This window comes from Oreochromis niloticus, linkage group LG18, assembly GCF_001858045.2.
Source record: "Oreochromis niloticus isolate F11D_XX linkage group LG18, O_niloticus_UMD_NMBU, whole genome shotgun sequence".
Classification (NCBI taxonomy): Eukaryota; Metazoa; Chordata; class Actinopteri; order Cichliformes; family Cichlidae; genus Oreochromis; species Oreochromis niloticus.
In genome coordinates this window covers 30,844,808-30,860,619 of record NC_031982.2, presented here as the reverse complement: position 1 = coordinate 30,860,619, position 15,812 = coordinate 30,844,808, and the positions used below count along the sequence as shown (strand labels likewise).

The 15,812-nt window shown below is 40.4% G+C and overlaps 2 protein-coding genes across 5 annotated transcripts in view; one reads left to right on the top strand and one right to left on the bottom strand.

Annotated features, from left to right (window-relative positions):
- Positions 1 to 15,812, bottom strand: part of LOC109195563 (tripartite motif-containing protein 16) — a 1,176,058-nt gene that overhangs the window by 788,644 nt on the left and 371,602 nt on the right. The window lies entirely within an intron of this gene.
- Positions 1 to 15,812, top strand: part of larp4b (La ribonucleoprotein 4B) — a 54,771-nt gene that overhangs the window by 14,763 nt on the left and 24,196 nt on the right. For 3 of the 4 annotated variants that reach the window (XM_005463030.4, XM_005463028.4, XM_005463029.4), the window contains exons 3-5: positions 8,351 to 8,504; positions 13,377 to 13,541; positions 14,377 to 14,455. In XM_005463030.4, the coding sequence (XP_005463087.1) occupies positions 8,351 to 8,504; positions 13,377 to 13,541; positions 14,377 to 14,455 (398 nt within the window). The remainder of the gene's footprint in view (positions 1 to 8,350; positions 8,505 to 13,376; positions 13,542 to 14,376; positions 14,456 to 15,812) is intronic. The other variant, XM_005463031.4, reaches the window with a different exon arrangement.

Here is a 15,812-nt window from a genome sequence, read left to right as displayed (position 1 = left end):
GATTCCTCAGTTCATCTGCACGACCTCTGTGCTTTCGTAGGGAACTTCACAGCGCTGCAGGTTTGATTGACAGCAGCACATGCGAGCCTGTTGGGGCTAAATGTGGTCACTGGGGTGGGATATTACAGCAGGCTCTGACCAAATACTGGTAAATTCTGGCTGTGACAGTAAATACGCCTTCTCTGTCGTCCACTTAACCAGCTGCTGCTTTTCTCAGGCCAGACGTGTCTGGTTAGACTGGAGGTGGGCGGTGAGGTGTAGTAGCTGTGATTTAAAAACATAAGTTTCCCATTCCTCCCCCGGTTGGGTCGAACTGTTTTTCTGAGAAGTGTTTGTGGCACTTTTCTGGTATGGTGTCTGGCTCTCTTGGCTGGTGGTGCTGCAAGATTATTAGTTGTATTAGGGTTGGGCAGTGTGGTCCAAAAATAATGTTTTAGTGCTTGTATCCTCAATGCAGGCAGAGATATATTGGTATTTATCATGAAAGCAACAAGTAAGATGTTGCAAGACTTTTTGATTAGACTTTTTGAATTTAATAGAACTGAATGGAAGCTACATTTGTTATATTTATACAGCACCAAATCACAATGGTAGTCACCTCAGGGCGCTTTGTATTATAAGGTAATGACCCAACAATAATACACCAAAACCCGAACAATCAAGCGACTCACTTTGAGCAAGCACATGGCGACAGTGGGGAGGAAACACTCCCCTTTAGCAAAAAGAAACCTGCTGCAGAACCAGGCTCCGGGAGGGGCGGCCATCTGCTCCGGTTTGAGCTGGGTTCTCAATCGATGTTGGCCTACAACAATTATTAAAAAAGGATAATGATGATAAAAATGTTAATTTTGCTACATTTATTCATACTATTTATTTTTGCTACTAACTTAACACCCAGGTTTGTCAGTTACGATTTTGGCCTCCTACAATTATGAAAGAAAAAAAAAACCTGGGAAAAAATGATTGGGTCTTGTGATCAATCACACCTGTTTACTTAAACACAGAGTCCTTTTTCCTCTCCTTATCAACCTAAATTCTTTTCTTATTTATATCAGCAAGATGTATGACAATTTTGATTAAAAAGACCTTTACAGGCTCTTTAAACTTACAGAGTGGGGTTGTTGAGTGCTGAGATGCACAGTGATTAGAAGTCAAATGCTGACATTAACATCAGCACACAAACTGTGTGCTGGGAGCTTCACAGCAAGGGTTTACATGCCCCAGCGGCTCCAGGTGTAATGTGTAGGTGGCCCACTACTTCTCTTCCCTATAGTGTATGTCCGTATAAATGATAATTGTTTTTAATAACCATTTCCACTTTAAGTAGTAATAAATATCCCGACCTTCGTTGGCATTTTTTGTTTTGTGTGGGGTTTTGTTTGTTTGTTTGTTTGTTTGTTTGTTTTTTTTCATCCAAGTGCTGTGATTTGAAGCTGAGTATTTGTAGTGTTGGTTCCTGGTCTTTAAATCACTCCCCTGATGCGAGTGTATCTCATACTCTTTGTGTTTTTAAAAGGGAAATCATTCTTACACTCGCTGTTTCTTAATGGTAATTCTTACTGTAGCAGAAACTGGAATTTCCTCAGTGCAGTGAAGCATAGCTGCTGCTGCTGCAGTACAGGTGAAATATGGGGACTTGACCTGAGAACAAGCATTCACAGGGGTTGACTCCTCAGGTTGGGCTTCAGTCAACCTCCTCAAATAGGAAAGAATGCACAATTGAGGAAATGGGCAGAAAGTGAGCGGATGGCCTTGAGGCGAAGAAAAGTTATTTTTCCTGTGTGCTCCAAAATTAGGAAATGGAAAGAGCCTGCTGGGTGTTTTTTGTTTTTTTTGTTTTTCCACTGTCATTTACAGATGCACAAGATTAGAAAGTAGATTGCAGCGAAAAGGAAAGAGCAAACTACCCTCATGGTTGGGTAGGTCTCAGGTGGGATTCGTTGTGGGAAAAGTGGTCAGAGAAGGAAAATACAGCCCTCAAAGTTAAAGGTTTCTCAGCAAAGAGATGCCACCACATCTTATAACGCACAAGAGTTGTAGTTTAGGCCAGGTTACGTTCACATTTATATAATGAGCATTTAAAAAGACTGTAGACTCTACATGACCCAGCTGCTACCAGCTAATTCAGTTTTGAACAAAGGCTTGAATCTAAAGCTTGTGAAACTGTTGAGCCCACAGGAAGTAAAACTTGATGTTCAACCAACATAAAAAAAACCAACAAAGTGTTAACAGTTACTTCCTCAGAATTTAGATAGAACTGCGGGTTAGTCTGCACACTCATTTCTGTCAGATATGAATAAAATTCGACAACAATTATTATGCAGTTTGTATCTTAGTACTCTCAAAAAATACTTACTACTGGGCTATGCAGTTATATTATGGCATGCTAAGAGTTCCAGAGGGAAATTTGTAAATACGATTAAATAAATAATTAATTAATTGGGTTAAAAAATTCAGTAATAATTCATTTAAATATAAATTGATTTTAAAACTTGTTTCTCTAATTATTTCACGGTTGCGGTGCTACATTATATCTTGAATTTGTTTTACTTGTCAATCTAATCCATTAAAGTCGGGGACGGGTCTAAGAACCATGTAGTCTAAAAGATTGTTTTGATTTGAAGTTAGTTTTGGCTCAACTTGGTCAGAGGTCTCAACAAATGCTGGTGTGCTTTTGCAAATTCGGTTTTTGGTGATGTAGAAACGATAGTATTTTAAAACTTGACTTAGAGTTTGGAGTGCTTGACATGCATTCTGCGATACCTGGCTGCCCCACATCAGTCTATTGTCTGGGATTAATCGGTCTCGACTTGCTGTGCAGGGAAAATGCTGATCTTGGGTTCCTGCGGATGGATATTTGTTATTTTAAGTAATTATGCATTTAATTGTGTATTAATTTAATTTATTACCATTTTAATTCACACATTATTTTATGTATTTATTTAATTTTGACACTCCTGGCACTTCATATGGTAAGTTTAAAATTGTAACAGTGAAACACCAAATTGTACATATAATTGTAGTGAAATAGCACTCAGGTATATGGATAATAATGCACAAGCCATTTGGTGCTACCAAACCCTCGTGTGTTCCAACTCGTTCCTTATTCACACGCATGCGTTCACACAGAGCGACGGAGTGATACACCATATGCTTTGCACATATGTGTCAGAAACAGACCAGAAATTGAGCATGACCCATTTTTAGCTGTGCATGTTAAATCAAATCAATTGTGGACACAAGCTGGAAAGAAAGTGAGTCTGACGGGAATCTTTACAAATATTAGTATTATTATTATTTTCATTTGTTTTTTAGGTGGTCAAACGGGATTTAGAGAGAAGCTGCAGTTTCACTGCATATGCAGGTGTGAAAATGCTCTGTGTATGAATGCAGATGTAATCAATACTGTGGGGACAGAAATGCAGACTAGTTTTTAAGCAGTTGTCCAGCTTTGGAATCTGAAGGGAATGTACTCAAAGTGTAAATGTAGTTCAGCAGCTGGTTAGCCATATCAAAAGATTTCAGATCCTCATTCTTAAATCTGTTGCCAAAGCAGGGAAATGCCACCAATACACAGACACCACACCACCGCTTTTCTCACCACTGTCCAGCCTCGTCAACAAATTTTAGATCGCACAGTCTTTTACGACGACTTGCCTCTGAGTTATCGTCTTAAAAAACCCACGGTTCTTATACAAATGTGACTAATAATATAATGCTGTTAGTTTTGTTTTCCTCTGGAAGAAAGCAGCGTTAAAGTGAGAGGAGCTAAATGGCTCGTTTCTGAGAGAAGATTAACAAAGGAAAAGAATAGGCTTGCATTAGATAAGATGCCCTTTATGCTTCCCAAAGGTTCGGAAACTTGCTGTAACAAGCACAATTGCCATTTCTTCTAAACATAGAAGAAAATAGCTTAAATATGTAGAATGGTATTGAGTAGGGCTGTGCCATATTTTAATGTGATACAGAAGCATCGCATCATGAATCGACAACCTTCAACATCAAAAGAGCCGCTTTAGCTCCGCCTACAAAACAACAGGAGGAAAAAGAGCCGCACATGTGAACGGCGTACTTGGCGTATTAAAAGGGTTACGGTTAGTTTTAATTCTAACCGAGCCACAGGTTGCTGACTTCTGGTTAAGTTACCTCAGCAACATCCAACACTCTAACAAAGCACAGTAGAAGGTAAAATATATGTTTAGTTATTTAAATTAAAAAAAAAATAAAAAAAATATAGATATAGCATAATTAAGGTAAAATATCTAAAACTCAAGATGCTAAATAAACAGAATAAGGTATCTTTATAAAAATGGCACAGCAAATATCAGATGATGTTACAGTAAAGTGTAGTGACGATGCAAATAAACTGTTAGGGATCATGCAAAGCTCCTCTAGTCTAAGAATAAACATAGCATCAGTTTAAGTTTAAGCCTGTATCAAACAGCCCATGTGGACTTAGTTTGTAATTTTGACTGTAAAACTACAAAATGCAGTTGACCCTGGTATTCGCAGGGGTTAGGGACCACAACCGCCCGCAAAGAACTGAGATCTGCGAATAATTGAGACGTGGAAAACTTCTTGGCACTACCACAGAAGCTAACATCCACAGTCTTCCTTATGTTCACCTCCTCCTTCTTGATGTACTGGGCGGTACTCTCGGTCAACATGAAGGAAAATGAATGGCACTCCTGGATTGGCTGCTTTGCAAACACCAGCCAATAGCGTGTCAAATCAAAAAAAATCTGTGAATAGGTGAATTTTCCCCAAATAATTTGGAGTTACTTTCCACAGAAAAATCAGCGAATACTGAACTGTGTATAGATGGAGGTCGACTGCAGTCATCTTTTTGGAACCATATGAATAAAAAGCACACACTATAAAATCTAGGTTCCCCCGCCTGGTGTTCACACGGTACTTTATGAATGCTTTGTGCTACCATGATACACAGAATATCCCTGTAAAGGTCCTCTTCTCTTCTTTCCCAAACTGTTTAAATTTTGTTTTTAGCACAAGTGGTAAAGGAGTTTAGAAGGCTTGTAAAATTGTCCTGCCGCCAGACCAATGGTTTCAAAGAAAAATAAAAAAAGGTTAAACTGTTCAAATTTGTCTAAATAATGACCTGGGGGAAAAACAACTAATCTGTAGTTGGCAAATTAGTCTAATATTGTAGAAAATGCTGTTAAGGATGATGCATGCTGTAGTATTTGTGATGTGCCCTGTGTGCTCATCTGGTCTCCCCCAGATCTGTCTGTCAGAGAGGAAAGAGGAGCCTCCGGTCTGCAGACAGACGGATTAGTCCAAATTCAGCTGTTTTTGTTTTCCCCCCTAAGGACTCTGGTTTGTCTGCTCTGTCTTTCTGTCTGTCTGCCTGCCTGCCTGCTGGGAGCCCACCTCCATCAACGAGGGAGAGCAATAAACCCGTTGTTACGTCGGCTGCCCTCCAATGACACTGACTATAACTCATCTCTGTCCACAGTTCATGATGAATCACATCCTCCTATTTCATCCAAAAATGCACCCTCAATCAGAAAGGCTGCTAACCTTTCCTTCCTCTGTGAGAGAGGGGAACATTTTAAAATTTTGAAAGGTCAAGCGATGCCCTGGACGTACACGTCCATTGATGTCAGCAGCAGTTTCTATGGCAGCCGCTCGGACAGGAGTGGGAGTTTTACATTGGAGGAAGGCTGGATTATTAGCATAGGCGGGGATTTGTCTCTGTCTGGCCAGGCACATCCTGAATGATCTCGTAGTGCCATGTTTGTGAAATACGACTGAGAAACAATATCTCTTGCTGCTCACTTCTTAATCTTGTCGTGTTTTTGTTTCTCTTCCTCCTCTCTTTACTATGTTCAGAAAGAAACCGGTTTGCCCAGCCCTTTATTTTACAACTTAGCTCGTTAGCAGAATAATCTATTAAAACCAAGGCTCTGGAGGTCTGAATTTGAGCGATGCCTCAGGGTTGATTTAACATGTGGCAGACCGGAGCAGGCATTTCATTTGAGCGCAGGTGTGCGACTCAACGCTGCCTGCACAGCTCCAGCGTTTTTTTGTTTTTTTTTTCCTGGAGAATGACTCAGTGCAACGGCGACAAAACAAAAGCAGAGACGGGTGCTTAACGGGAGCAAGACAGCCAGTCAGCTTCTGCAACGTCAGCCCTGGCCCACCGGGGCAGGCGAGCCTCAGTGCTGTCATCAGATTTGTTGAATCAACCCAGCAGCCTGGATCGGAGGAGGGCAGGCAGAGCGTGGCGGTAGCTGTGATTTGATGAGGACGACTTGGAGAGGGGTGGTGGCAGCCGCTTCGCTCAGAGGATCGCAGGTTAGAGCCTGAGGCAAGCCAATGTTGGTCGGAAAACTTCCTTCCTCAGCCCACCGGTGGACATACTTAGACCTTATCTTTATGTGTTAGCCATGGATTGGATGCAGTGGACTCTTATACCACCAGCGGCAGGCAGCGTCTGGCCTGCTGTTCCTCAGGAGTTGAGTGAAACGCTGACTCTGACCACCGCTCTGGGTTATAGCCTCTTAGCCTGTGAGACATGCATGCTGAACTGCCGCTTTGATCCTGTGAGTATTTCCAGCAGACAACAGGGGTTTATTAGCCTGGTTCCTGTCAAACGATTTTTAGTTTGAGGAGTCTTGTCGATTGAGACTTATGTACAACATGACTGATGAATGCTCGCCTTTCTGATGCTCAGCGTAGACCATTTTAATGAGTCGAGAAGGCATTACAGAAACATTACAGTGAAACGAGGGGTGGTTTTTTGTTTTTTTTTTTAAACGCGGGGTTTAAATTAGTTGAGCGTAAAACACATTTTGACCAGGAAAATGCTTAGACTTGAGCAAGTGGAGCTTACATGCACAGTCACCCAGCCGAAAGGCCAATTTTGAGCCAGGAGAAATCCTGGAAATAGAAACTTCTTTTCTGGGCAAGTGAATCTGTCATTTAAATGTCATATTTTATATTTTCCCTGTGTTTTTCTTTAGAGTTAGCAAAGGAAGATTGTTGTAGAAGGCTTTGCAGTATTGGTATTCTCACACACTGTAATGTGAGTTTTGACATGAAAGATTTTGTGAAGACTTTGGTTTTTTTTTTTTTTTTTTTTTTTTTTTTTTTTAAACCAAATTACCGTTTGCTTTATAATACATGTCTGGCACATCCACAGTGTTTTATTGGCATATTTTGAAATGTACAGCTCATTGTACATATGAATATAAAAAAGCAACTATTTAAAACTGCCTTAAAAAGCAATACATGTGGGGAAAATCAGCTTCTACAGTCTTTGTGCACTTCTCTCTCTCTTTAGCACTGTTATATTAGCTCGTGTCACTGACAAAATGAGACCCCATAATGTGGGTCACTCGTGATTGATTTTAATTAGGTAGAAGGCAAACCCTGATGACTTCCTTAGACACCATCTTGTTGAAATCTTTTTTTTTTCTTTTTCTTTTTTTCCCCTTCCCTGTGACCTGGGTGGGTTGATGTTAGCTTGGCTCTTGTGCTTGTGATTGATCTGTAGCAGTTGCAGTGTTTCCCACAGATTCAGTCTTTGATGTTAGCTCATGTGCACTTACAGAGGCACAACCATGCTTGCTTATAATATTTAATTGTGAAGTACTCTGTGACAAATACTGGAGGAATATAATCAGATCAGAGTCTGTGATCACCTGGGTGGACTTCACTTCCACTCGTCTTTGCTGGTGCTCTTGTTCTAACTCTGCTGCGCAACCACGGTGAGCTCAACAATATGGTGCATGAAGCAGTTTTCCACCTGCTGCTCTTCTGATTAGAGTGGCCTTCAAGCTCAGAGAGGATCCGCAAAGTGGACTACGGACTGTCGTAGCCGGCTTCAGTCCAAGGCAATAGAGTTTGTTTGAGAGATGGAGAAAATGTCCCACAGTCTCAAATGTCTCGAACCAGAGAGTAGGGAAAAGCAAGACCAAACTTTAAGAATAAGAGTTAGAGGATAGTGGTTGATTTTTATTTTATTTTATTTTTTTCATTCAGATGAGTGAACAAGGCAGACATTAGTATATGTGGCTGGTTGGACTACATAAAATCTGTATAGGAAACACTGCTTTGTTATTGTTTTTTAAATTGCCTGGATGAAATGTAGGCCACATGAGTCTGTTAGCATGGCTGTAAATATACTTTCAGAACCTCTGAGGTGTATATTTACTAGTAAAAGACAATTCATCGATTACAGTCGTATGATTTATACTCAGAGTTGATGCCCAAGAAGTTAATGTCATTTCTTTTCTTTTTCTTTTCTTTTTTTTCATCATATACTGATGTGGTGACATACATTAGCTGAAGTTGATTTCTCTAATCAGGCTCTGTTCTTTCACAGGAATCTGCCAAGGTTTCGGACCTCAACCCCAATGCGAAAGCATGGGCCAACCACATGTTTAGCCTGGACCCCAGCGGGACTGCCGACACCACAACTGCTGCCCTGCAGCCATGGAAGGAAGGCTGCGATAGTTCGGCCGACCCCGGCCCAGAAGGTCATTGATGCACAAAAACTGGCTTCTGATATACTTAGAATCTGACTTTTGGCCACTATAGTGCAAAACAAAGTATAACTGCTCTCCATTTCAGATATATCTAAATAACGCAATACAGAGCACAGATAAGAACATAAAACGTTTCCTGCTTCTAAAATGGTTTATCAGTATAGCATTGAATCATTAATCAGCATTAACTGGAATTTTTCTGCCTATAAATGGTCTTTTTGGATTATTGTGCATATAAATTGGTAAATGCATGGTTAAGGCTAAGAGACTGTGTTACCTAACTTAACAGAAGTCTGTGCATTTTTGTGACATTAGTAGTGATTTAATAAACCAAAATCTAATTAATCTAACTCCAACTTTTAAACACGCCAAAGAGTTTGTCACACTCAAGGTGGCTTTCCTTTAGCAGAAGGCCCAAACCGTTTTTATATGCAGCTAAACTGCTGATATGTTAGGCACCATATAAGACGGGGGGTGTCAGACTTGTTATAGATTATGGTCCACTTTCAAACCCAGTGTTATTTCAAGCTAGGCTAACCACCAAAACTATTGCATGTTCAACATTATTGCAAAATAATGTTGAACACGTCCCTAAACAGGCCGAAGTACATAGTGAAAATATTTACGTGTGGCAGCACAGTGACAAGTTGCTGGTTTGAGCCCAAGCAGAGCCCTTCTTTAGCATTTTCTTTAGCTAGTGTGGAGTTCGGGTGCAGGTTTGTAATTTCTCACGCTTGGACATAGACAGTGTAGCAATAGTGCTAGTATTTCATTGAAAAAAATGGGATGATTAGACTTAGGCAGTCATTGGTGGGTGGGGTATTAACCACAGGCTGCATGTTTGACACCTAGAATCTTAAATATCAAAACAACAAAAGTACACAGAATTGTTCCAGAGAACGTAACTGTTAAACACAAAATGATTCTGTGCTGCCTTTAGCACCATTCTTCTGGGCTGCAACAGAGATGAGATTGTGTTGCAAGATATTAACTGAAGTTCAAATAAGTTCAGACTGCAGTCTTGCGTAACACCCCTGTTGGCCACAAGATGGTACGTGGAGTAAGTGCAGTGTTCACCATGACACCAACATAATTCAAGCTAGTGTTCGCTCAGCATTCATATTTTACTGTTGTATTTTGCTGACTTGTGCTGACTTTGGTAGCTAACAGTTTTTACAAATTTACATTAATGAGAAGTAGTCTGTTTAATGCAGGTTGGGCTGATCAGCTACATGAAAACCTTCTGGTAAAACACTGCCACCATGTGGTGAAAGTTTTTGATTTTCAGAGGCTTCTTTACAAAAAGCACCTTTCAATTTTGCAGGTAAATATTGGACCTGAAAAAGTGGAGAATTATAGCTTTTGGTGGTTGTGGCAGCATGAAGCAGGTGAACATAGCCAGCAGCTAATTTAATGTAATGCTGAGAAACTGAAAAGAGTATACAGCTAATCTGAAGCTGAGGTGTAGAAAGAAAGTGAAATGTTGGCATGTAGCCTACTTGCTAAGTCTGTAATAATCGAGTAGTGACAAACTGCACAGTCTGGTGTAAAAGTCTGCTTTGTCCACTCTGGTTCCCTTTTCCCACCACACAGGAGACACCCCTTTAATCATTCATACTCAATCTAGTATGAGTTATGAATATTCCGGCCTCAGTCAACCTTCTTTCTTTGTAAATGACAGTAATCACTCGCTTCAATGTGCTCAGCCAAGTTTAGCCGCAGAGGCAACAAGGGTATGGTGGTGAAACAGAAATTATTGATTAGTCTCAGTTTGACTCGCACTGACGTCCTGGCCTACTTCATCTTCCACGTCCACAAAGACATTTATGGAAAATTTATTACAGAGCACTGCTGATTTAATGCAGTTGGGCTATGCATGTAGTGGTCTGTGACGGAAAATTCACACCACGCCTGCAGTGGTAACAGTGATTTAGTCATGATACTGGCTGGTTCCTCTAATGTGCCCATTCACTGTCAGTATGCTAAACCATTACATGCACATGGAAACTTATTCTGATTCCTTTGTCGACAAACAAAGAAGGACTATTAAAGGTTATGAATTTAAGCTACTTTATATCATTCAACATCCCTCCTGTCATCTGTTTTTCCTTTTACATTCATATTGACTTTAAACTTGGGTCCTTCATTTACTGTTGTTTAAACAAAACAAAAAACCTGAAAGTTATATGGCAGATGATGAAAAACAGGAACTCATTTTATTTAATGGTTCATCTTTTACTTGCCAACCTTGGTGCTGCGTTTCAAATTGTAGGCGATACCTTTCTCACTTAGAAGGCCATAAAATGAAAAAAATGAAAAGTTAAAAATTAATGTGCTACGTATCCGCAGTAATGGTTTAGTTTGGGGGTCCCATTCTGTCCCACAGGCTCTATGTTTGACACTCATGGGTTATCGGTTTTTCTGATGTTTGAGTATTCACCATTATGTTTCAGACTTGCCTGATGTGGACGTGACTTCAAAAGTAAAGGTCAAGATTTTCAAATATTCAAATTTGGGATGGGTGTCATTCGTTGCCTCGACGATGAAACGGTGCTTTCCCCATTATAATTGTTCATATTTTATTAATGAACAACAGCGTTGTTTCTGAGACAGTTGGGAGTGATGTGCTAAATTAAGACAGATGACACCCACAGAAGCAGTGTGTGAACTTATTTAGCAAAGGCATGTGGACTCGTAGGCTCCTTCACAAGACCCTTGTCAGGAGGACTCGATCGCTTGTTGCTTCTAGTCAGCCACATCTGTGTTTATTTTGACTTTTGTGGTGTGCTTTGTGCTAAAGTTTGAAAGAGTAAGCAGGTCTGAGGATTTGAACAGAACTCCCACAGGCCTAGAGACTGGTCAGTGATCTCATCACAGCTTCCAGCCACTTGGGAAAAATGTGTTCCTCAACAAGTTAGCGAGTGGTTGCTGGAGATTTACCATTTAAAAATGGTAATAAATGCTGTTGAAAAACCACCTTGTGATTGTTTTAGTTGCCAGCAGGTTATTGAAATCACCTGTAGTTTCCATGGAAAACACAAACTTGTCTAGAAATACTTAGATTTTCCTCACCAATCTTTACTGAAACTTGAAAAGTGGAAAGTAATTTGAAACATTTCCCTTTAAAGTAAAAGTTGTGCCTCACCAGTACAGCCACCAAGTTCAAAGGATGCAACTTTTACTGAACCTCCCACGGATTACTTCCAATCAGAGAGTTCACTTCTCTTAAAAGATTTACTTTTTTATTTTTATCTGTGAAGTGGCCTTTGTGCTGTGCTGTTATGGTCGCTGTTATGTCAGCTCCTGCCAAGTCTGTTGTGTTTGAAACGAATCTAAAAGATAAAACGAACCATTTCCCACGGGGGACACGGCTCTGAGTAGATAAACTGTTTTCAGTTTAAGTCACTGTACCGTTCAGTCATGTGCAGAGTATTTCCATAGAGCACCCTGAAGAGAGCTTAGCCAGACTGTAAGGAAAATTCCCGGCACTGTGATTTGATGGAGGTTGCTTAAACACAAATTAAGAGGAAAATGCTCTTAAATACGATAGCTTGAAGTCATTGCCTTTACTAGTCCCACACTGTGTCACTGATTTATCTGATTTATCTTTTTATAAAAACAGTATTGAAATTTGTACCAATACGGTTTTTATAAATGGTTATGTGCTTGATTACCTGAATGTAGTTTTTCTCTGTATATTATCATGTTTCATTCTGTTCTGGCACATCCCTCCTTTGTGATCTGTTCTCATTTTAATTTGCTGTTGACTCGACATTGCCTTCATACCCACCTTGTTTTTAATTCAGTACAAATTAAAATCCACAGCACTAATTCTCAGGATTTATTGCTAGGCTTATTGCTATGCTACAGCCAGAAATAGTGTTTGTGTGTAGCACAAAATATACAGTTTCTTTCTTGGTACACTTTGTTTGTTTATCGAATAATGGACCCAAAAGCCACTTGTTAGTACTGTTATTAGTACAATATTAACAGTAGTGCACTATTTACATTTATGTTAAGATGGGTAATTTGGTTTTTAAAGGCAATACTTGTTTTTGTTTAGATGTAATTAGTGCTGTAGAAAAGGTTTTATTTTAGAATTACATTAGTTTTTTGCCCTGCCTTTAATAATTCATAGTTGTTCATTGTTTGAGTTGTTCACATTATTATTGTGTATTTCTATAAGAAGATCGGTTGTGCTCTAAAAGGAGAAGAGCGTTCAGAATGATGGTCTTTGCATCTAAATCAGGAAAAAGGCTGAATTTATGTGCCAGGCCAGATGCTTCAGATTGCCTCTGGTAATAATGTCCATTTGTCATTGCACAGGTGTATTGTTGCTGAACTGGGACAAGGTTGGAAACTGGGCACTTGGAACTTAAAAAGGACACTGCTCTTAATTCACATTGGAGCTGTTTTCTTGCTTTTCCTGATCTCCTGTTGTATATGTTCATATTAATCAAATCAAAATTTCAGATGATGAGGAGAGCTTCTGTCATGTAAACACTGTGAGCCAAAAGCTCAGACTGATCTAAATACTCAGTATCTACTCTTGACTCTGTATGATATCACCCCCACCCACATGCTGTTCACACCTTCTGAAGCTGGAGGGGCAGCCAATCAGAACCAACATAGTTCAAAGGAAGGGTGTCCTTAAATGGCTCGTTTTAGAGGTTGAGCTGAGGAGCTGGAACAAGGCCCAGTTTAAGATGGCAATAAATTAATTTGAACTAGAAACCATGTAAAGCTACTCTGGAGTCCATAAATAAAAATAACTACTATTATGCTCATAGCCCCCTTTTAAACAGCTGGTGATATTCCTATGCCTTTAATCATTATTATAATGCCCATTGTTGATTGTCACAGGCTATGAAGCCAGTGAAGACAAGGCTTACAAGGAGCCCCTTCTAACCGACCCAGATGAGCCTCCACCGGTACCAGTAATGCTGGCTGAGCCAGCCGCCGTCACTCTGGAGTGCTCCGAGCCAGCCTACACAGAACACCCCGAGCCTGGGCAGCCAGGGCACACAGGTGGGCTGGTTAGTGATTGGTTGTTAGTCAGAGGAGGCTCTGAAGTAGTTGTGTATCAGTGGTATTTATCCACATGTCTACACATGGATACTTTGTGCTGATTTTTGATGGGGCGGCGTGGACACCCAAGTTTATAAACACAGAAACTTGAAATCGAGACGATGTCCACATTTATACCACAGGCACGGCTATTAGAAGGCTGAGGGATGGCACTGGCGGCCATCAGTCATTTTAAGTGTGTTGGCCTCTTCAATCACACAGGGATCTAAATGTTTGATTTCACCTGATCTTGGATAACTCAAGGTTAGAATGAACTCCAACCAAACACAGTCGGCTAATGTGGTCGAATATTAAGGGACAGTCTGTCCTCGGGCAGTGGATTTATTTTTGGAGGAGAACAGTGACCACTTGAGAGGTATTTGTTTTATGTGTTATTTATTGCGTCATTAAAATTTCATTGACCTGTTCCAGACACGATCTGCTACAAGACATTTATCTCTTTAAGTGCCCTCTGCTTGAAAGAAGTGTTGACAAAAACAACGAGGCTAAGGGAGGAATGGGTAGTATTAAGATGACCGTGATTATACAGCTGTGTACGAGTAGGTTTCTTAGCGTCCGTGCCATTGTTTCCAACACATTAAATTAGCTTGCATGAGTATTTGCTGTGTGTAAATACGACACTCTTTTGGTGCTTTTCTTCTTTCTTTTTTTCCTTCTCCATATTTTACAACCGTCTCCACCCACATCCCATTTCATTGTCTGGATAATGTTTAGAGGATTAGACGTAAGCTTAGTTGCTCCTTATTTTACCAAAATCTTTATCCTCTATCAACAGGCAGTGATCCCCAGCCTGACAACCCCCAGGAGGGCTTGAGAGAGCACCTGAAGAAGACCCTGGAGTTCTGTCTTTCCCGGTGAGCCAATAGCTTCATATCACATTACAGCCCAGAATTTTATGCTTTTCTTTGAATGTAGGAACATCTCCTTCACTGAGCCTCTAACTGTCCATGAGAAACTGGCGTACTGTGCTGAAATCTCAGCCCATCTACTTCAATCATTGCTCAGCAGCTGTTTCATACTTGCTAATGGAGAAAAGCACTTAAATTAAGATCTGGAAGGAAAAACATCGACTTGAAAGTGATTAACACCATGACCAAAAGACTTGTGGATGACTGTGTGCAATCCACTCGTGTTATTCTGCCTCCTTGAATCCTGTGGATCCTGATTGGTATAATCAGCACATTAGGCTCAAATAATACTTTCTGTGGCAGTGAAACCTCAGGCGTCCACAGTAGCCTTCATGACGTAAATGTTGTCTGCCTGTGCTCCCAAGGGTCTGCATCTGTGTGCTCCCCAACTATGACTGTTGGCTGGCTGCACGTGTGAACACGACCTGAAACCCACTGTACCATAAACAAAAATGTGTCTGCTCTATGCTTCCTCTCATATGCTATTAGTTCTCTCCTGGTTTACTCCCATGGCCCGAATTTTATTTTATTTTGGCCATCAAGACAAAATCCAGACTTTTAATACCTGGTTTGTTTATTTGCATTTGTGTGTATTTGTTCTACTAGAGAATTTAGGATGAGCTCGAACAACAATGACTGCCCATGAGATTGCTTTAAAAGTACAACATGGGGCTTTAGCACGAGGCTCATTATGGTTTAAACATTTCTAATGCAAGCCAGTGTCCAGCTACAGGCCCAGTATGCATTTATACTGACTCATGGGGGGGATTTGTACTCCTGCAGATCTTAACCAAATCCATCTAAACCCATCTAATGTTTTAGTTCACTTTATTAGTGGTATTATTGGTATGAGTATTAGTAGTAGTAATCTGAAAGCTAAAGGTTAAAAATAAATCTGCCTTCCTCTGTAGACTCGGACATCTCTGCTAGTAAGAGAGGGGACGGCTGCTTTCAGCCTGCGGCAAAGTTTACGAGAAATCTTCTTAATTTAGAGATCATGAAAAACTAAGCAAGATGGATTTTTTTTCTTCTTCTGCTTAATTAATTTCTACCTTCCTTGTTTAAAAGAAACCTGTGACCAATGATGTTTAAGCTTTTTGACCAGGTGGTCCTTTTAAAGGACTTGTAGGTTTTGATCACATTTACAGTGATGGCGTTAACAAGGGCTGCTGTTAATTCTAGGGAAACATTTTCTCCCACTCCACCTGGGTCCCAGTCGTAGCGCTGCCTCCTCGTTACTTGTGTGGATTTTGTGTGTTTCAACACTTAAGCTCCGTGGGTTGAATGTTGTAACACTGTTCAT